Raw genomic sequence first — 23,108 nt, 5'->3', positions numbered from 1 at the left:
ATCAAGTCATTGAAGCATTTTTAAAAATGCATTTGAGAGAAATTTTAAAGGAAACATGGATAAGTGGGATAGCTCTAAAAGTAATATTGAATTTATTATGTACTTTAAAAAGAATATGATGGAGATTCACACTTTCATATATAATCCTTTTCTGTTATACTTTATATGTGGAAATCTATATCTTTTTTTGGTGTTCAATTCAGAATAGGATATATAGATATATAAAGACTGAACACCAGGTAATATGTGTAGTGTAGGAAAGATATGATCATTGTAAACTTTCTATAGTTTGAAGTAATATTCATCATGATAGGTCTTCAATAAGTCACTTAGACTAAGTGGTCTTTATGCCCACAGAAGCATACAGGCAAAATAGAGAGTTCATACTTTTCCACCATTAATTTGCACCACATAAGGCTTGCAGCTTTTTGAGTAGATGAACTCTTGTTCTGCTGCAGGCAGTTTTGAGTCTTTCTCTTTCAGATGCCTTAGATAGTTAATGTTAGATCCTTCTGGCAGTTTGTGGTCCTAACAAGGAAGTTTCCCATCTTGAGCTTCACTCAAGTCCTACTATTGATAAGGGTCCCCAAGAACTTTTCTACCCTATCTGGGTCTGATTGTGAATGCCCTCTCCTACATCTGGCACTGATTGCCTATCCTCAACTGAACCCATTCTTAGGGTATATCATTGTCACCCCCAATGTTGAGTGTGTTTTCTCCCTAACCTATCTCTTATGTAGGTAAGTTTCTTGTATCTACTATAAGACTGAACCTATTTATATTACCATGTAGTGTGTTTGCATGTTTGCTGTACTATGTAATAATAAAGCTTATGGATATTATTTTCCTATCAATTTTCTAGAAATTCCCAAATGAAAGTATTTGCCATGAAGCCAAATAAAGCAGAACTATTAAGAAACTATTATTAGGATAACTATTAACTGCATATAAGGACTTAGTAATCCTCCCACCCCAATAAAAGAAGTTGGCAGGAAGCTCATATCTTGAATCATCCTGTCAAAGTAGGGCTTGGTAATGGTTGAAATTTCTCTTTCCATGGGCAGAGAATCTGAACATCAACCAGTTGCCAATTCCCCAGATGTCCCCTCATGATCCTGCTGTATCAGCACCAGTCCCCAGGCCCAGGCTTTTCTTTCCCTCCCCCCCAGTACCTGACCTGCTAATCCAGATAACACTATGTAAATCCACCAAATTTTACTAGGTCCTGCCATGGCTGAGGTTCCATCTTCCCCAACTGCTCTTTCTTACTATATTTCCCTCTCAAAGAAGCTGGCTTACTTTAACTTTCTAACTTTGTCTTGTGTTCAGCATTTCCTTGTACTGTACTACAGGATCTTGAACCTCATCTTAATATAGCGTACTTCTGTCTCTTCTACTTTACAGACTAATTGTTTAAATAAAGATTTCTGCCTTGATAATAGTACTTAGGAAAAAGTTTATATCTTGCAAGTCTATAATTATCTCATATTTTTACATAAGGAAGCCAGCTTGGCAATTACTTTGTTTTCTAAAAAGTTCTAGGCTATAAGAATCCACTGTACAGGGCATCCCAAAAATCTGGGTGCAGTTTAAAAATGCATCAAGACTTTTGGGATGCATAGTAGACACTGCCTATATAGATTCTATTTAATCTTTAGTTCCAAGGAGTTTAAGTATGATTGTATTTCAACCTTTCTTTGAAGAGATGAAAGACTAGGGTTGTAGAATACTGCATATGCTGTTAAACTCAGTGGATATGTTAGGTTAGTATAGTTGAAGGATGTTATTATTCAATGAGAGAAAATCATAACTATGAAACTAAAGATATTCATATATTAAAAGTAAAACTGTTACTTAGGGTTTCACTCATTTTTCAACTGTCTATATTATTAATAATACTAACACACACTTAGGGGTGAAAAGACATATACAGGTCCATAAAACTAGTAAATGTAAGAGACAAGATTTAAAGTCCAGATCCTTCTGACTCTAAACAATCTTTTTACTATGTCATGTGGCCTCTCATTTTGTTCCTTCTCATTGCTATACTTTAATAAAAATCACCTCACAATAATTCCTGACAGCTGATACAAAAAGAGATTCTTGTGGGTACTTGTACATTAAAGAAGTAGATTTCTAATTTCTACACAAGGAAGTTTAACAATTTTTTCCCTTTTGGAAACTCCATAGTATTTAAGAGGGTTTTGTTTTTTATTGCAGCTGTTGTTTTCTTTTAAGTGGTTCAGGATATATCTGTTATTTCACTGAGTCAAGGAGCAGGAAAGGACTACATAGATCATCTAGTCCAGGCACAAAGAAGGACTCTACCCTCCCCAAAATCCCTGACAAATGGTTACCTAGTCTCTGTCCTTAAACACAACTAATAACAGGCAGTTCATCTCTTTGTGAGGAAATCTGTGCTCCAATTCTTATAAAATTCTTCCACATATTTTCTAAAATGTTTCCCTATGAAATAATGAAAAAAAATATGAAGGAAGGTGGCCTAGCAGTACCAGATCTTAAGCTGTACTTATCAGTACATCTTAAGCAGTAGTCATCAAAACAATATGATACTGTCAAAGAGACAGAAGGGAGATCAGTGGAATAGACTTGGGGTAAGCGACCTTAGCAAAACAGTCTATGATAAACCCGAAGAACCCAGCTTTGGGGACAAAAACCCACTACACTGTGGTAAAATCGAACATAATGGACTTCTCTACTAGCAGCAATGCAAGGATCCAGAGCAGGGCTGAGGGACTTATAAGAAAACTAACCACACTCAGAGGAAGAACTGTGGAAGTAGAAACACGGAAGAAAAACAACTGCTTGATCACATGGCCTGTTGGGAATATTATTGAGGATGTAGACACTAAATAATAACCCTAATCCAACTATCAATAATATGGAATTAGGTCTTAATCAATGATACATGTAAAACCCAGTGGAATTGTGCATCGGCTATGAGGGGGGGAGGGGCTTGGTGGAGAGGGAAAGAACATAAAACTTGTAACTATGGGAAAATATTCAAAATAAAAATTTGAATTAAAAAAAGTTTCCTTACAACTGGGTCTACAGCAAGAGACCACCTCTTCTCTCTTCCATATAATAGACCTTCAAATACCTGAAAACTGGTTTATTCAGTTGTTTTCAATCATGCCTGACTCTTCATGACTCCATCTAGGTTTTCTTGGCAAAGATAATAAAGTGTTTTGTCATTTCCTTAATCGGCTTGTTTTACAGAAGAACAACTGAGGCAATCGGTTTATTTAAAAAATTTTTACTCTTTATTAATAAGTTTATTTTAAAGATCACTTTTAATGTAACAAGTATAAAGTCATCAATGTTATACAATTCTGCCCAGGGTCATTCAGTAAGTGTCTGAGGTCAGATCTGAACTCATGAAGATGAGTCTTCCTGAGTCTAGACCCAACACTGTACTACCTACTTGCCATAGGATTTAGAGCTAGAGCACATGGATTAGAATCCCAGTTCTGCTACTTATTTCTTCTATATGACTTTTAGCAAGTCACCTAACTTCACGGGGCCTCAATTTTCTCATCTATATAATGAGGGAGATTCTCCTAGCTCTAAATCCTATGTTTCAGAACAGTCACCATCTCATTCCTCCTTCCCCTTGATTTGATCCTCAATATGTATTAACCAACCCTTCTAGAATTGTACCATTTAAAAATTCTTAAGAATACTCTATCTCCATCCATGTCAACAATAAAAACATTAACTGACAGAACAAAGTGCATGATGAGTCATGGCAGAGTGCTAGGGGCCTTCCAAGTATAGGTGACATTTTCATGTAGTATTTACCAAAATACTTATCAAAAAAGACTTACCTGGAATTATATCATTACTAGCTCCAAAAATTACCAAAAATTACTTTAAAAAAATCACATAAGCTTGGCTTTCAGAAAATTATTTAGATGAATACCTTTTTACTCTAAATTATAGACAAGATTAGTTTGATAATCCTTAAGTCCTTGACTTCTGGAAAGCAAAATTGTTTAGCGGTAACAAATTTTATGTTGAAATGTTTAAGAGATATAAATATAAGATCTATTTAAAAAAATGTTTACTATATATATTTTTTTAAGTCTCATTACCTCCAGTTACTCTTTTCATGATGATAGGGCACTATCATCTAAATATAGTATTTAGTATGTTTATGATAATATCAGCTAAATATGATTAAAAATTGCAAACTGTCATTATCATTGCATAATGAAAGGCAAAGCAAGTTTAACTAGTCTGAAAATGTACTCTGCAAAGTGAAGTTTTAATTATCTTGCTATAAATAAGCTTGGTGAGTGAAGGTGTTCAGATACAACCCTGAGATTTTGCTGAAGTATACATTTTTAGAGCTAGAAAAAAACTTTCAAGCTCATCTGTCCAAACTCATTTTATGGATGAGAAAACCAGATCAGAGATATTAAGTTTTTATCCATAAAGGAACTTACCCAAGAAGTTAAACACATAATACAGTGATGGTGAACCTATAGCATGGATGCCAAAGATGGCACACAAAGTGCTCTGTGCATATGCAGGCCATCCTCACCTTCAACCACCCCCACTCCCCAGAGTTTATTACTTGAAAGGCAGGGGGCCTCTGGTGGAGCTGCTCCCCTCCCCCTCTCCACTGTGCCTGATGACATTTTTTTTCACATCCCTCCCCACTCTGCCTAGCAGCCAATGGGAGCACATGGGTGGGGTATAAAGTGGGTGGCTCACAGGTGGCAGAGCTGGGGGGGGGAGGGGTGGAGCAAAGTGCTCAGGCCACTCCCTTCCCCCTTTCCACATGCACCTCTCATTACCTACCCCAGTGCTCATTAGCCCAATGAAAATGCTTCCCCCCTCCCCTGTCTGGGGCAAGGGTGGGAACTAGAAACCAGGTTAGCAATTCCCCAATTCAGTGTTCTTTTTGTTAAAATATGCTGCAAGCATAAGATTGCAATTCTCAATAGTAAGAAGGTTTATATTCAACTTTTTTTTCTACTTGGTTCAAAAAACAAATACCACAGTATTCTGGACTTAAGAGTCCTGACTCTTATACAATGTTCCAAAAGTCTTAGCTTTTAAAATATCTTAAAAGAACACTAAAATTTTGGGGGTACGCACTACTATTGCTAATTATATAGCCAGGAACAAATCATTCAACCCTTCTAAGTTTCAATTTCCTCATAAGTAATATGGAGAGAATAGCTGACATTTATATAGCACTAGAAAATTGGCAAAGTGCTTTTATTTTATTTTTTTAAAACTCTTACCTTCTCTCTTGGTATCAATTCTAAGTTAGATGAGTGGGAAGGGCTAGGCAATTAGAGTTAGGTGAGTTCCCCAGAATTACACAGCTAGGAAATATCAGAGGCCAGATCTGAACTCAGATCCTTCTGACTCTTGATCTGGTGCTTTTTACACTGTACTACCTAGCTGCTCTGACAAAGTGCTTTTATATATTTTTATCATGTTTAAAGCTTACCTGGTCCACTCATTATACTTACAGGTATTATAAATACTTAAGAATATTACAAATTTTACAAAACTGTCTCAAAGTCTACAAACTTATAAAAGAAAATGTAGTGAACCAAAATGAAAAATATCAGAGATTTTTTAAAGTATCCCTTTTCAAAATTTCACACAAATATTTAATTATTAGTTATAACCATTATTTCTCAGAAATAAAGAATGCCCTCTATATACTTCAGCCCTGATGTGAGGACCCTAGTAAAGGAGAATTCATTAATTCATTAGGCAGCCTCTTCCACTTCTACATGAGTTTCTAACTGCTAGGAAGTTTGTTCTTATCTCCAGCTTACAAGTGCACCCTTGCAAATTCTACTTCAAGTTCTAACATCTGAGACTAAACAAAATCAGTCTAATCCATCTTTCACATCACAACCAACAAATACTTGAAACTCACTATCATGTCCTCTCCCTTCATCCCACCCTAAGCCTTTACTTCTTTAGCCTAGTAGACAGAAGCTTTGCCATCCTGGTCACTTTCCTCTAGATCAGCACTGGTAAAGTACTGGCATGCATGCCCAACCAGCACTCAGGGAGCTGCTCCATTCCCCTCTTCCCAGCACCTGAGGGAAATTTTTTTACATGCCCTGCCCCTCTGTCTAGCCACCCAAAGCAAGCACTTCTGCTCTCTTAGGTAATGGGGTGGGGGGAGGGGTAGGCTACTCACAAACAGCTTGAATTTGCCCTCTGGGCACTTGAACTCAGAAAAATGGTCCCTAATGGGGCTCTAGATCTGGTAACAACTATGTGCCTGCTATCTCTACACAGAATATTGGTTACAATTTCAGAATTTTATATATAAGGAAACTATTAGACAATTATACTTGTATCAACAGTCACCCCTATTCATTAAAAGCAGAGGACAAATTAATAAAAAAACCTTCAGAAGCACTTTTAGTTTATTGTTTAGTTTGAAGGTTAAAGAATTAGGAAGAGACCTTAAAATCATGTTCTCTAACATCTTCATTTGACAGAGAAGGAAAATGTTTTACCTAAAGCCAATCAATAAATCAGCAAACAATTATTAAACATTCACTGTGTTTTAAATGCTAGAGATACAAAAACAAAACAAAAAATAGACTGCCTTCAAAAAGTTTAAATTCTAATGGAGACAAATGTCTATAAGCAATATGTACCAGATATACATAGAGTGAATTAAGATAATCTGGGAGAGAAAGGCACTAGTATGGTCTCATGTGGATACTCAAGTTGAATCTTGTAAGAAACCAGGGGTTCCACGAGGCAGAGGAGAGGAGAGAGTGAAGAGAAGGACTAGGAGCTAATCATTTCAAAGGCTAGAGAAGAAAGATGGAGCATCATCTGTGAGAAATTCAGTGGACCAGTATGGCTGAACCACAGTGTGCATGGAGATTATAGAATTTATTAAGTTGAAGGGCAAGAGGAAAGAATAACACGAGGAGACTTGCTCTTCTGGGAAAGGGTTTTGATGATATGGAGGATGGATTAAAAGAGACAAAACTGAGGAAGTAGGGAGACATAATAGAGGGCTATTGCCATCATCCAAGTGAAAGATAATGAACTGATGTATTAAGCTAATGAATGGAGAGAATGGGGGTATTTATGAAATCTTATAGTGACAGAAGTAAAAAGATTGGGCAATTGATTGGATATGTGGGGTGAATGAAACAGAAGTTTCAAGCATCACTTTCTAGAAGTAAGGTGGTATCCTACATGGTAACAGTTAATTTAAGAAGAGGTGGATTTATAGGAAAGGAATGAATTCTATTTTGAACATTGTTGAGTCTGAGATACTTTTGAGACATTAAGTCTGAAATGGCTAATAGGTAGCCAGAGATACAGTTCCTGGAGCTGGATATACAGATTTGGAGTTATATGGATAGTGATAATAAATGAACCCAAGGGGGTTGATAAGGTCACCATAGAGAAAAGAGAAAAGGGGGAAAAAGTTCCAAATCACTATGGGAAAAATACAAATCAAAACTCTGAAATCTCACCTCATATCATCAGATTGGCAGATATGTCAAAAAAAGAAACAAAGTGACAATTGTTAGAAGGGCTATAAGGCAAAAGAAGTTGTTTTTGTGCAAAGAATGCTGATTATTGAATTGAAGTGGGAGGTCCTTTGGTTTACCTAAGATTCAGGTCTATAGCTCAAGATGAATGAATTTAACTGTTCTCAAAGATTTAAATGACAGTAGAATACATGGAATTTTTAAAAAACTGCTTTCACTAATAACTAGTTATCAGATGTCACATTTGGCCATAAGGTGAGAGGTAGGAATCCAATGTGTTAAATGCATAGCAGATATCCATGGAAGCTCCTCCCCACCTCTGACACTGGAGAAGGCAGGAAAATATACATATGTATACTGATTTCTAAATTAGAAATATGCTAGAGCCAACTTAAAATAGTTTGTGAAAGCAAATTGTTAAATTGTAAGCTTAAACTTAAGCTTAATATGTTGAAAATCAGTGAGTACCACAGATTAAGGGTTTGTTTTGTTTTTGTTAACTGAGACTAAATAAAGTGATAAATAAAATGCTAAAAATGCATATTAAATGTAAAAGTTTGTCATTCTTGTTGAACCATTTCAGTTGAGTCTGACTCTTCATAACCCCATTTGGGGTCTTCTCAGCAAAGATACTAAAGTGGTTGGCCATTTCCTTCTTTAGCTCATTTTACAGATGAGGAAACTGAGGCAAATAAAAAAAAATTACTTGCCCAGCGTCACACAGTGAGTAAATATCTAAGGCTGGACTCATTTTCTGAAGTACCCTACTTCAGAGGGACTTACCGTTCAACAGGTCATTTCCTTTCTTTACATAAAGACAGGGAGGAGAAACGGAGTCAAAAAATCAGCCTACAAACATTATTAAGCACCTCCTTTGTGCCAGACACTGTGCTTAGCGCTGGATCAAGCAGCTGCCATCAGTCTCTTGTTGCTGTCACTGCTACAGCTCTAACTGGTAGCATCAAAGAGCTGAGATAGACCCTGAAGAACTGTGGTGGTGGAGGCAGAGACCAGCTAATGGCTGCTTTTCTATTCTCCAAGTCTATGCTACTTGACTTTTTGGCATTATTTAACACTGTTGACCAACCTCTCAGCTTTCTGACTATTTCTTCTCAGTCTCTGTTGCTGGATCCCCTACACTAATGGATACTAGATTAAGGCAGGAAAGACCAGCAAGAAAAGACCAGAGTGCACCTAGATTGCCAGCTGAGATTGGGGCAGGAGACTGATCTCAGTTCCTAGAATTTACTCCTCTCCATTCTGTTTCTCAATTTTCAGGGGCAATCTAGTGGATTCCAAACAGGTAAACTCTTCCTTTGATGTTTCCTATGACCTAAAAACTGGGAAGAGATTTAGAGGAAAATAACTCTGTCCAATAAAATGTATATAGTGATAATATGTAGTACTTGGGGAGAGGACTATTTGGATTGAAGGTAATTTCTCAGACACAAGGTAGAATCAAAGAGATTACCATAATTTTAACAGTCAGAAAAATATTTCATATCAAGAGGCATCATGGCATAGTGGCAAGAAAACTAGTCTTGATGCAAGAATGCCCTGGGATCAAGTCCTGCCTCTGCCACAGACACACACACATGGGCAAACCATTTAACTTCTCACTGCTCCAGGCAATTCTCCCAGGATACCAGTTGCACAGAAGGTATATACATCTGCATTGGTAGAGGAAGCTCCTTCAAGCAAGAGTTCCCCACACCTGTGAAATCACAGGTCCAGTCCCAATCCCCATCCTTGTTCTACTGTCATACCCTAGATCTAAACCAAACTGGAGCCTGTGATTAGCACAAGCTGTGCAAGCTTACAAGCTGAAGACTTGTGAGATGGTAGATACCAATGCCTTGGTGAAAACCAAGGCATGTGCCCTTCCTTGAAATGCTCTGAAGAAATCACTTGGCAGGTGGCCAGTACACCATCTTGTACCCAAATTATTTGATACTCCATTGTTGGTTAATGATTTTTGTCAATAAAGTGATGGTTTGTTTTTCTGTAGGCTTGGAGAAAGCAGGACACAAGCAAGGTGGGGGTAATTGTTACTGTAGGGCCCCAAGGGCTTACTTGGGAAACCCACCAAATATACATGTACCTTGCATCACAGGAAGTTACACTAACAATGACATGGAAATAGCAGTGTTAGCATGCCAAATGACTATCAATGAGATTACTTCTGTTAGGCTAATAGAGACCTATCCCAGCTCATGTTGTAATCTAGGCCATTCATTTAGTTATTGTGAAACATTCTATAGAAAATTGGTTTTCTTAACTATATAAACTAGTATTAGTTTCCAGGTTTGATTGAAATATAAAATATTTCCTATGCGGGGAAATTGTCATTTCAGTGAATAATAATACAATGAATTTTGGTAAGCTTCTTTAGGTACTGAAACTTTAGTATACAGCTTAGATTTAGATATAGATATCTTACAATGAAAAAAGAAACAATTGTGCCTTTTAAATCTAGTTTTCTCATATTTTTATCCTTCTCCCATACTTAATGATCCACTGACACTGGCTTCTTTATCATTCTTCAAACAAGACACTGGACTTCCTGACCTCATGTATTTTCCCTGGCTGGCCCCCAATACCTCTCCCTCCTTATCGCTGTCTCTTGACTTCCCTGAAGCCTCAGCTAAAATCCTGCTGCAAAAAGTCTTTCTAAGGCCTGATTAATAATAGTGTCTTTCCTTAGAGATTACTCTCCATTTTCCTTCCATATATGTTATATGCACGTAGTTGTTTGCATGGTGTCCTTCTTTGTATCTCCAGCACATTTGTGTACAGTGGCACATTTGTTACTGTTGTTCAGTTGTTTCAGTCATGTCCAATTATTAATGACTCCATTTGAAGTATTCTTGGCTAATACCCATTTCCTTTTCCAGCTCATTTTATAGATGAGGAACTGAAGCAAATGGGGTTAAGTGATTTGTCATTAAATGTCTAACACCAGATTTGAACTCGTGAAAATGAGTCTTCCTAATACCAAACCCAGGGCTTAATTATCCCTTGCTACATAGTAAGGGCTTAATAAACACTTATTGACTATCTTAATAAGTATGGGAAAATAAACATACTAATGAATTGCTGCTGTAGCTGTAAACTAGACCAGCTGCTGTTCTGGAAAGCAACGTAGAACAATGCCCCAAAAGTCATTCAAGTATGCCTATCCTTTGATCCAGCAATACCAACTAATAAGTCTATACCCTAAAGAGATAAATGAAAGATGAAAAGGACCCATATATACAAAAATATTTACAGAAGCTCTTTTTATTAGAGCAAAGACCTGGAAATTTCAAAGGGTAACCATCTATTGATTAAACAGGTTTTTAAAAAATTTATTATTGGTTAAAAAGATTATGATGTGTGAATATAATGGAAAGTCATTGTGCCACAAGAGTTAACAAAAGGGATTTTTGTATGAACGGATTCAGAGTGAAGTGACAAGAACATTTATACAATAACATTATGAAAAACAATTGAGAACTCTAGATCTATTCTATCTATTCATTTTTCTATCTATCCATCCATCCATCTGTCTAACAGAAGAAAGCACTATTCATGAAGCTGCATAGCTAACCACAATTCTAAAGGACTAATGATGAAACATGTTATTAGCGTATTGACAAAGAGGTAAAGGACCTAAAATACAGAAAAAGATATATATTTTTGGACAAGGACAACATAGAATTTTGTTTTGCTGGACTGTGCATATTGTATTATAGGACTGTTTTCCTTTTTTTCCTTTTCTATTATTCTTTGCATATGGAAATGCCGGTATTATTTGGTGTTTCTTAAGTTCAGAATTGTTTTTTTTTAAAGAGGCCATTAGTTTTGGCAATAAGAAATTATGTGTAACTTTGATTGGAGTAATTTTGGTTGAGTATAAGCTTGTAAGCCAGACTACAAGGGGTTAAGAAGAATCCAAGAAGAAAAGCAGTGGTATTTTTCCCCAAAGTATTTAGCTAAGAGAAGGGAGATATTGAATAATATTTAGCAGTATGATCTAGAGAATTCTTTTTAAGGATTAGGAGTCTTAGGTATGTTTGTAGGCAAGCAGGGAAGGAACTAACTGATAAGGAGAAGTTTAAGATTAGTGAGAGCATAGATAATAGTAAGGACAATTCACTTAAACCACACACACACACACACACACAACTCAGAAAGGAATGGGATCAAAGTTGGCCTTAGAGAGATGGGTTCCCTCTTCCATCTGAAACTGGAAGAAAGGACAAAAATGAAGAGGAAGGATTGAGAGAGAAGGTGGAAGGGAAAAGAGAGTTTTAGGTGAATTTTTTTGATATGGAATGAAACCAAGACCTCAAGTGAGATAGCAGAGGAAGGAGATACTTTGAGGAAGTTTGAGGAGGAAGATATCAACTTAAGTTTGATTCTCAAGCTAAGACTTTTCGTTCTCTGCCTTTTGTTTATATTGTCTGCTGTGTAGAGCTGAACCAGAATTTATAGGTATATATGTTTATAGAGCAGATGGAGAATCATAACTCCATAGCTACAACTTGCATATGAAGGGGCTATATGGAGATGATAATAGTCTTTTCAAATATATTATTATTTTAATGGTATTAATTTCTTAACACACTGAATTTTTGATAGAATGAAGTTATTTAATGAGGGCTTTAAAATGCTAAAAGATAGAACTGAACTAAGATAGAATATTGTCAGTGTCATCAAGAAGTCAGTTTAATTTCTGAACATAAATTCTCTTTTTAGGATAAGGAATAAGTGGGACCTATATTGAGAAAACTCCCCTTGAAAACCTTCCTCTACCAGTTCAAGTAAGAACCTTTTTTGCAATTTATAATCTTTGAGAATTGTCTAACATTAAGGGGTTAAATAACTTGCCCAGGGTCACAAAGTCAGTAGGTGTCAAAAGGAGGATATGAACCCAGGTTTTTACTTATTATTTCATGTTGCCTCTCTTTTGACATTAAAAAAAGGGTTTTTTTTATGTCTTTTTATGTCATTTTCATTCCAAATATATCCTTTTTCTCCTTCCATACCCAGTGAGTCATGAGTCATTCCTTGTAACAAAAAATAAAAAAATTAAGTTAAGCAAAAGGAATCAACTGAGTCTAACAGTTTTCCACACCCATAGTCCCCAACCTCTGCTTAGAAGGAAGAGAGGTGCACTTTCTTATTTCTTCTGGGGCCAAGCTTACCAATCTAGCTTCTAAAATAAAGTTTCTTGACCTTTTTTGTGCTGTAGATCCCTTTGATACCATAGTGAAATCTAAAGATCTCTTCTCAAAATGGTTTTAAATGCATATAATAAAATACTACAATTACAAAGGAAATAAGTTATATTGAAATATAATTAGCAAAATAGTATTTTTTAAAAGTTCATGGGCTCTAGGTTAAGAACTCCTGTTTTACTGGTGTGTAGATAGAATCCACTCCCGAGGCTCTTCCTCTTAGCCCACATCCCTTTTGCTTCTAAATCTAGATCCTTTTCTATCTTTATAGTATGGCAATTTTCTGTAGTCCTGGCTACCAATAGGTAAATGCTACATTGTTACAATTGTCCTACAGGCTTGCAGGACATAAATCACTTTAATTGGGCCCCAATTCAAGGACCTGTTATGGGCTTATTCTTGCTTACTTAGAATTTTATATTCATATACCCCATAACTCAGCTATGTATCCCGAGGTGATTCTGGTGTTAGTCAATACTCTCCTCAGCGGGGATTGTATAATTTTTGTAAAATTCAAGATTAAAAAAAATTTTTTTTCTAAGAATAATAGCAGGAAAAGAAACTCGCTAACTCCCTGAATCAAGAAAGTGAACTGTTTGGAGAAAACGCCATTAAGAGGCTTGTAGAAACCATACACTGCATCAAAAGATCCAGAAGAACTTTGGGATGTAGTAAATTGAACTGAAGGGGGTTGAATGCATTTATTTTGAATGTAAACTATTATGCCAAAGGGGATTGCCTCCTAATTGGCTTTTTGTCAATATGCCTACCAATCATTGATTTTGTTTTCTTTTTCTTTTATTTCTCTCTTCTCCCCAATTATTGTAATTTCCCCTTAAATAGTGCAATATTGTATGAACCTCTAGTATGGTTATTTAAAATTATTCCTTGGGGAGACTAGGCATGTAAATCTGGGAGATTTCAACATGCTCCTCTCCCAATAGAATCACAGGGGGGGATTGTGTAGATAGAATCCACTCTCCAGGCTCATTCTCCCCAAGCTCCTCCTACCTCGCATCCTATTTTGAGTGGGTACATTGCAGGATGGGGAGAACTCTCTCTGGGTTGGTGCTTCAGTGCAACACAGGCTTGAGCAGGAGCTCTGGTGCTTGCTGTGTGTTTGAGGGCTTTTGTGGGCTTTGGCAGTTTGGTAGGCTACAGATTTTGGCTTCTTGATTCAGCTCAGGGTATTTTAGTTAGGTGATATTTTCTGACTCCTTCCTACATTTCCCTCTTTTTATTTTATCTCCATTTTGATTAAAACTTAATTGTTAAGAGCTACGAACAGACTCCTGATTTGAGAGTTAATTTTATAAATGGTAACCACAATCTTTTTTAAAATTAATATTACATTTAATATTTTACTTTCATTATTACAGTGAAATGTATTGAAATTACCTTGTCAGCTTTTGCAGCCTGGATGTTGATTCTGGTACAAACATAGGAATGGTCCTTTTGTGTCTGAAATATACATTTGAATACAAATTTTGTTAACATGCTGAGTATTGTTAATATAACTGAATAGCCAATAGAAAATGAAAGCATGACCAGAAAAATCTATAAGTTGTGTTATATGATCAGACTAGATAATTAGAGAAGGGCAAGAAGATCCTTTTCTGCTCTAAATTTCACCTTTAGTGCTAGAGAGTTTTAAAATGAAAGTATGCCTGAAAGGAGTATTGTTTTCATTGGCCAGGTTTTAACAGTGTATTTTTATAATATCCAAGATTTAATTTTTTGATTTTGTTCAAGAAAATTTCTCAAGAGAAAAGAAACTTGCTGATTCCTTAATCCAGAGAATGAACTGTTTGCAGAGACATACCTGAAGAATCTACATTTAATCAAGAGATCCAGAATGAACTTTGGATACAACTGATTGGACTGATGGATTTTCAACAGCTACTTTAAATGTACGTGTTATACCAATAGGGGTCTGCCCCCAATTGGTTTCTTGTCAATATGCTTAGCAAACATTGGTTTTGTTTTCTTTCTTTTCCATTTCCCCTCTTACCTCTAATTATTGTAGTTAGAAGACCTTTGTGGGTATAAGATGATTATGTAAAATGATCACTTGGGGTGACTAGGCAACCAATGATCATCAGGGGGGATTGTGTAAATGAAATTAACTCTAGCCCATTCATAGTCAAAAATCTACTTATCCTAGGCATCTAGATTATATCATCCCCACCTCCCTCAAAAGGGGAATGGAGATAAATTAACCACACATGACAATAAGTAGCAAATCAAGAACAAGGGTCGGCCCTTTGGGCAGTCCAAAATCAGTGTAGAGGCAGCCATTGGCCCTCTTGAATTAGAGGTGGCCCACAGGAAATGACGAGAGACGCTATCTCTTTAAATAAGTGGATTACAACCTGGTAGTTAGTTCAGGAGTGGAAGGAGTTCAGGAGTTCAGAAGTTCTGGCTTTGGATTTAGGTGCTTGGCTGAGACCTCAGAATGCTTCCACTCTGAATTGTCACATGGGTAAGTTAGGCTGACTTCCTTGGCCTACCTTGGCGTTTCCAAACTCTGCCTTAAGTAGGCTTATAGCCTCTCTGATTTCTAAAGTCTTGTGGCTTGTAACCTAGTTTAATTAGCCTTTTAACCTTCTCTCTCCGTCCAGGCCTCTCCAAGCCTGGACCAGCCTCTCCCTCTCTCTATTTACCTACCTTTTACCTTCCTAATTGTAAATAAACTACCTTAAACTGGATGCTGACTTGGGTCTATTTAATTATGGAATCAATCTGAATTCCTGGCAGTCACATTTTAAATACATATTTATAAAATACCTAAAATCTCCCTCTTACAACAGGGGAAGAATAGCCAGGAAGAGAGATATGGAAGTCCAGCTATAAAGGCCTAGGCTTGTTGGATTTTAAGATTGAAAGGGATCTTCTAGGTCTTCTAGTCCAATCTCCTTATTTTGAAAGTGAGGAAACAGGCCCAGAAAAGTTACAACTTGAGCAGTGAGTGGCATTCACTAGGATTCAAATTCAAGGACTATATCTCCAAATCCTGGTTTTTCTATTCCACCTAGAGGCCTTCCTTCCTATTTCACAGTTTTGCATTAGGTATAATGCATAGTGATTATAATTGACAACTGTCCATTCAGCAATATTTGACATAAGCAGAACAACAAGAAGCTTGCTGAGCTAATGTATCAATTCAACTGGCTTATATAACAGAACCTAGGCTTTCGTGTTAGAAACTTATACAAAGTGTCTCAATCACAAATGAAATGGTGCTAGCTTTAGTACCCTGACACAGGTAGAAGGGATATGGGCCAAATGCTTTCTTCCTTGAACTCTTAAATTTCTCCTTTCCCTCTAAATGAGGTCACTACTTTCAATCTATAGCTACCAGATGATAATATCCTTCTCTCTTCTCCAAGATGAGCTCTACTCTAGATCCCCTATTTAGACACCCCTGTCTTGCCCTAGCAGCAGCCTCATAGGTACTATGCTCTCTTTTATCATCATTCCTAAATGAATTAAAGATACAATTCCTGCTCTTTGCCTAGGGCACAAAAATCATTAGTTATGACTCTGCTTAAGACTTAAATGGTTATCCTAAAAGAAAAGCAGGTAAATAAATGAGTCGGAAGTAGAAAATCTAATTTTCTGAAAGAAGCAAGATACTAAAGCTGTAAAATATTCTTATTTCTTGTGACAACCAATGGCTGAGAAGCTGAGGTGCCATCTCCAACTATGAGACCCCTCCCTTTTCTGAGCTCACTTAGACCAGGCTCAGTCCTGACCTCTAAAGAGAGATTCAACAGCCTTTTTTTTTTTAACCCTTACCTTCTGTCTTAGAAGCAATAATAAGTATTGCTACTAAGGCAGAAAAGTGATAAGGCCTCGGTAACTGGATTAAGCAACTTGCCCAGGGTCACCGGGCTGGCAAGTATCTGAGACCAAATTTGTCTCTTATTTTCTTTAGCTCAATGTGTTTCCTTGCCAGAGCAGAATTTTGAGAGCTATAATTTAAAGTTTTAAGTTTATGAATGGCTCATCTTTTGAGTTTCCCAAAAAGTATTTGCAGACTTGTAAACATACACTGACAAATACTTAAAACCTGAAATGGTAACCCACAACTCCAATCATACTCTCTGGAAAGGTGGGTATGAAAGGTAGATATTTAAAATATTAAAAAGTGATTCACTTTGTGGGATTATTGAATGGCCATTTTTACCTCGATTCTGCATTGTCTGAATAACCCAAAGTCCATACTGTGGAGAAAGTCAGAGCATGATTCTAATCAACTCTTAGTGCTTAATCCCTTTTTTGGAAGCCCTACAAAGTATTCTTCTGAGTTTGTCTTCTTTTGAGCTAAGCCTCATCCTCTTATCAATTAAATTCCAATCTCTATTTGAAGTACTTTTTAGAGTAATGAACTCTTTGGAGAAAAGTGAGGTATGCTTCAAGAATCCCTCAAGATATTTTATCTGGCCTTCCTACTAGGTTGCTCTGGAGTCTATGTGTCACAGAGATCCATGGAATAATGTTCATGAGGAAATGCCTTAGTTTCTCACCAGAAAGTTGGAGGAAGGGGAGATTTTTAGGCCTGAGTTCCTGTGGGGTGAGCTACATATGCTCCAGGAACTCATTTGGGACTAGACTTTCTTCTGAAACAGAGGTCACTTTTTTTTCCATTTCCATTGCCTTTTGTTAGTTTTTGTTGTTGTTTAATCATTTCAGTCATGTTTGACTCTTTGTGGTCCCAATTGGGGTTTTCTTGGCAGAAATACTAGATTGGTTTACCATTTCCTTCTCTAGCTCATTTTGTAGATGTGGGAACTAAAGCAAACATGGTGAAGTGACTTACCAGGTCACACAGCCAGTAAGTGTCTGAGGCCACATTTGAACACAGGTCTTCCTGACTCTAGGTTAAGAACTCTATTCATTGTGTCACCTAGCTGTCTTTAAAACTGTTAGAGGGTTTTATAGTTCAGTCACTTCAGTGGTGTCTCACTCTTTATGGAATTTTCTTGGCAGAGACACTGGAGAGGTTCACCATTTCCTTCTCCAGTTCATTTTATAGAGGAGGAAAAGGAAGGGAAAAGGGTTGTGTCTTTCCAAAGTCACACAGCTAGGAAGTGCCTCAGGCCAAAAATGACTCTTCCTGACTTCAAGCTCAGCTCTCTATCCACTGCATCACTTAGCTGCCCCTAGGCAGCTTTGTTAGTTTCCTTTATTTCAATTTTTTTTCCATTTGTTTTGTGTTGAGACAGATCCTTATAAGTAAGACAGGTAACTTCTGAGAACTGTACAAAATGTTGTTTGTTGGCTTTGCATAACTGTATAGAAAGGAAGGGATAACTGCCCATGGTGATTTACTAGTCAAAAGCCAGGAGAAGGAGCTTTCTTTGGACCTATTCTACCAGAAAGTTGTATCAACTGTTTAAATATTTAATTCCCTGAGCCAATTAAGTAAAATTTAGCCTATTTTAGGTGAGGATAGAGCCTGAAGAGATTAATATAATCTCCAGGGAGTTGTTGGTCCTCAGTTTCTAAAGACAACCACTGACATCATGATGTCTTGACCTGCACATGAATTGGATTTAAGTGAGGCAGAGTGGCATGAGTGAGGCAGAGAGGCAGCCACACTCTCTTTTCTAGAATCACTGAAATCCAGAGGGGGCAAGAGAAAAGTCAAGAAGACTTGCAATGGCACAAAGTACAGTGGATGATCTTGGTTTCTTCCACATCTGACCAAACTCTAAGTGCTCCACAGCATCTGTTTCAGCCACCTTCATGGCCATCGGAACAAACTGTTCTCATCCACTCATTCTGTCTTTACATGCTTGGGATAGACCTTGTCCTAACTCACCAATGGGCTTGAGACTTGTTGGTTACCCTCAGCCTGGTTTAGTGGATGTGCAGAGATGGTTTTACTGGGGTGTGCCCACTCTATATGCTACAGCTTCTTGGAGCAACAGGTGAGAGTTGGGTGAAAGGCAGACACCAAAGAAAAAGGAGCAGCCCTGAAAAGGACTAGGCAAGCCCTTACATCAGAGGTGCTAACCTTCCCTGAACACCTCATATACCTCAATCTCCAGGAGTATCAACCTCCCAGAAGAGCACAGTTGGGAATTATAGGATACTTTTTCATGTTTTAAATATTAATCAATGTGCTGTGACTTTATGAGTCTTTTGAATTTTAAGACTTTCTTTTGTAGTGGAGGAAGTAAATAGATATCCTATACCAGATCTATTTTATATACTGAGTACTTTTCTAGAAGGAACTCTCTGTTAGACATTGGACATGAGTCAAATCTAAGCTTTAAGATACTGGCCTCAGAGTTCTAATCCAGAATAGGGGTAGAAAAATGAGCCAGAGATGACAAGGGGGAAAAAAAAAGCTCAATTCATTTTTATTCCTTAGAACCTGGTCTGCATAAATCTAGAGCTGAGACCCTTAAGTAGAAGGTAATACCCTAACCCTCTTTAAGTCTAGAAGTAGTTACATTCTATTTATAACCACCTTTGGCCCTTCTCCTACTACTTTCTTTATCAATGGAACAAAAATTTGTCTATAGTGTGATACCAAAAAACATGGGACATGTTTAAAACCTAATGGCAGCCTTCCATAAAAGGCTTACATTATTGAGTATATCTATAGAGGTAGCCTGGCATAGTAGATATGTGACCCTAGGCAAATTAATTTCTCAGTGTACCAAGCAGCTCTCTAAAGATATAAATTACAGAGAATATACTGATCTGAATTAGTTAAGGAAGTTCCTAACCAATGAAATCAGAAGTCCAGTAAATTTAATGGCCATCTTTGTAAATTCTGGCTTCATCCATAAAAAAATCTGGGGGTTTCAATCATCAAAATCCATTCTTCCTATTCTAGAAATTAACAATATTAAAGTTTCTATTTCAAAAACTGTCCTCCATTAGGTTAAAAAGAGGAAATATATACTTTGGAGAGAGTATATACTCTCTCTTGTCTCTATAATCCCAAGTTGCTTCCCTTTTCTGTGATAATCATAAATTGTTTTATTTTTCTGTGCATGGGAAGTGGTTACCTAACTATATTAAGGAGTCACTCAACTGTATAAGCTTGTCTAACCTAAGTGACCTTCAGGTAACCTTTAAGTGCCTATATTTGTCTCATCAACTGTCTACTTTTTTCCCTTTCAGCAACTCTGTTCAAATTTCTTTACTCAGGAGAACTGACTTTATTCAATTGAAAGCAGCTCTCTCTCAACTACCTGGCTGTTTAATAAAAATTCTGAGTAATCTGGCCTGCCAACCAGACCATGGTCTTTATTCCCCAACAATTCCAACAACAATCATAATCAATGCCACATGGTTTAAATCAGGCATTAGCAAACTTTCAGAAGTGATATACCAAATTTTTATTCATTATAAGGTAGGTAGGTGTGGCATTTAAAAATACAAACATGGGAGAAAGTCTAACACACTGTCAGTTAATATCTTGAGAGAAAATTAGTTGGCAGCTGAAAGGAAGAACAGGTACTTAAAGGAAGAGGGAGGGAGACACTGATGAGAGGTAGAGGGATGGCAAGTTCCAGGTTTTGTTTTTTAAAAGTGGCTGTGATGGCACTGATAGAGGAAGCATAAGGGCTCCAAAGACAAAATTTGTTTAGTTCACAGTTCTACCTAAAGACAGATACATCAATCAAAATCATCACATATGGTGCCACAGCTTGCAGCACCTAGTTTAGATGGTGACAATCATCAAATTGAGAGTATTATTATACTATTGATATTACTCTGGATGCCAATGTGATACTTGATACCAGTGTGATACTCTGTAAAATTCAGAATGTGTGAAATGGCTTGACATGAGTCTTAAGAGAAATACCAATGAAAGAAAAGAAATGAGGTCCCTTTCAGAAAAAATGATTTGACACACAAAGTGAACAAATGTAAGAGGAAGAAACCTACCGGCCAGGAATTAAAGGCACATGTACAGCTCCATAACCTCGAACCACATCATTTCCAAAAATGTCAGGTCCATACACACTTATCACTATTTGTGGCCCTTAAAAAGAATATAATGGTTAGCCACAATAGGTAAAAAAGGTATATGTCCATAAATTAAGTTGGTCTGGAAGAAAACGTAGTTATAGAATATGACCTAAATCCTATAGGACCTTTAAAAGAGCCATAGTGCCTGGTAACTGTTTTCAACAATTATCAATCAATTCAGATTAAGCACATCAGCAAACAATGAATTTAACAAACGTTATAAACTAGGAACAAAGAGGCTTTTTCTATTGAAAGTCATTGATGGTGGCAGCTAGGAAGCTCAGTGGATAGAGTCTAGAGGCAATGGCTCAAAATTGGTCTTGGACTAGTCCTAGCTGTGTGACCCTGGGCAAGTTATTTAACTTCAACTGCCTAACCCTTACTACTCTTCTGCCTTGAAATTGATACTTATATCGACTCAAAGACTTAAGGTAAAGATTTAAAAAAAAAAAAAAAAAAGCTAAGAAAGACATTGATGCATAGAAAAAATCCCATCAACAAAGAGAAATGTAGTATAAAATAATAGTGAGAATGATACAACAGAGACAAGTGAGGCAGATACACACACACACACATTTTTATGTAACATCCCCATCTTGTGGATTTTTAGAACTCTGCCACTAAAAATTTTGAAAATTATGTTTTTCCCCAACTATGGACACATATTATTTTTTTGTTTCTTGCCCAGTAGGACAAGGATGAATTGAAATCAAAGGCTGGAGGCTGCCCAACTTTACTTTAAACAAATATACTGAAAGTTAACTAAAATGTTAACTTAAACCAGTATAAAAATACAAATACAAAAAAAACTAGTATAAAAATACAAAATGTTTTTAACTACTTTTTTTATGTAAGATCTTCTAAGACATTCCCATTGTTTTTAGAGAGATATTTTCCCAAGGATAATGAAAAGATTTAATACTTGTATGCCTCACCCCAAAAGAACTCTAAGGTCATAAATTCTATTGTAAATATGTTTCATGAAAAAGTGCCTAAAATTATAGACTGAAACAAAATGTTCTCAAATCATTTCATGAGAAATGTTAAAAAACTAACTAGGTAACAATATAGTGAGAAAAAGCACATTGTAAAAGGAGAAACGGAACTTGATTTTAATCATTATCATAATTTATGCAATTTGCACAGCACTGTAGTTTACAAAGTGCTTTTGTACACACTATCCCATATGATTCTCATGAGATGGCAGGTAAAGCATCAATTATTATTAGTCCCATTTTTACAAGTGAGGAAATTGAATGCCATAGAATTTAGGTGACTTGCCCAAGTCACAGACAGGTATAGCAGAGCCAGAATAAGAGGTCACATGATTTAGTTCCGTTGTATTTCCATTAGACTATAATGTTTTTGTTAAAAGCAAAAAAAATACAAACAAACCAAAACCCAAATAAGATTTAATATCAATTTTATCTAGCATCCTAAGAATACTAGATCTAGTAGGCAAAGTTGAGAAATTCTCAAATATGTCCCCATCCCAATTTCCCCTCCCTCTTTTTTAAGCTATTTAAAAAAATAGAATGATGAAATTTTAAAGCAGAAAACTCCTATTCAATATTCAAAACTTCAGTTCAATATTCAAACTTCTATTCTTCCTTCTAGAGTTATAATTCTGAGCTCCTGCTTTGTAATCATTCAATTCTGAAAATAAGAAGACATGGTAAAATCCTGTCTAGTTTAGGCCAAAGTGATTCCAGACTTGAGAGTATTAACTGGAAGTTCTAAAACTTTACATTACATTTACATTCCAAAGTAGTCAGTTTTGATGTCTTGCTTCAATTCCAACTTTTACTTACAGCCATAAGGATTGGTGCTTTTAAAGGTGATATCAATAGGGAAGTTCCAGATCAGGGTTTGCTGTACATCTTGGCTTTTAGAAGTAATTTGGGATATTCCTTCTTCTAAGCCCTAAGGGAAAAAATATTCAAACTTAGTGTTTGTATTAGTGTTACAAAATTAGTGTTAGTATTACAGCAATTAAACTACCAAACAGATAACTTTACAGAAATAGCCAAAATAAAAACAAGGTTCATTTGGAGGAATAAAAGATTTAGAACATCAAGAGAAAAAATGAAAATAAGTAGAAATAAGGAGATGGGGATAGCATTTCTAAAACTCAAATTATCTTATAAAGCAGTAAAGATTAAAACTTTGGTAGTAGTTTAAAAATAATCATGTGGAACTAATATTATTTCCTTTTTTAATGTAAGCTGAGAGATAAGAGATATGTCTGCCTAACAAAGCATTTGATAAATCTTACATTCCATTCTTGAGGAAAAGGTGAAAAAATATGGGTTAGATCATAATAAAATGTGGCTAAATGCTAAACGCAAACAGTAGTCAGTGA

The 23,108-nt window shown here is 36.4% G+C and overlaps 1 protein-coding gene across 2 annotated transcripts in view; it reads right to left on the bottom strand.

Moving 5' to 3' along the window:
- B9D1 (B9 domain containing 1) overlaps positions 1-23,108 on the bottom strand; it is a 96,146-nt gene that overhangs the window by 68,366 nt on the left and 4,672 nt on the right. For both annotated transcript variants that reach the window (XM_044661212.1, XM_044661203.1), the window contains exons 3-5: positions 22,558-22,669; positions 20,663-20,759; positions 14,147-14,209 (exon numbers count right to left, since the gene is read on the bottom strand). In XM_044661212.1, coding sequence (XP_044517147.1) covers positions 14,147-14,209; positions 20,663-20,759; positions 22,558-22,669 — 272 coding nt within the window. The remainder of the gene's footprint in view (positions 1-14,146; positions 14,210-20,662; positions 20,760-22,557; positions 22,670-23,108) is intronic.

Source organism: Gracilinanus agilis, chromosome 1, assembly GCF_016433145.1.
Source record: "Gracilinanus agilis isolate LMUSP501 chromosome 1, AgileGrace, whole genome shotgun sequence".
Lineage (NCBI taxonomy): Eukaryota > Metazoa > Chordata > Mammalia > Didelphimorphia > Didelphidae > Gracilinanus > Gracilinanus agilis.
This window is presented reverse-complemented; position numbering and strand designations above follow the sequence as displayed.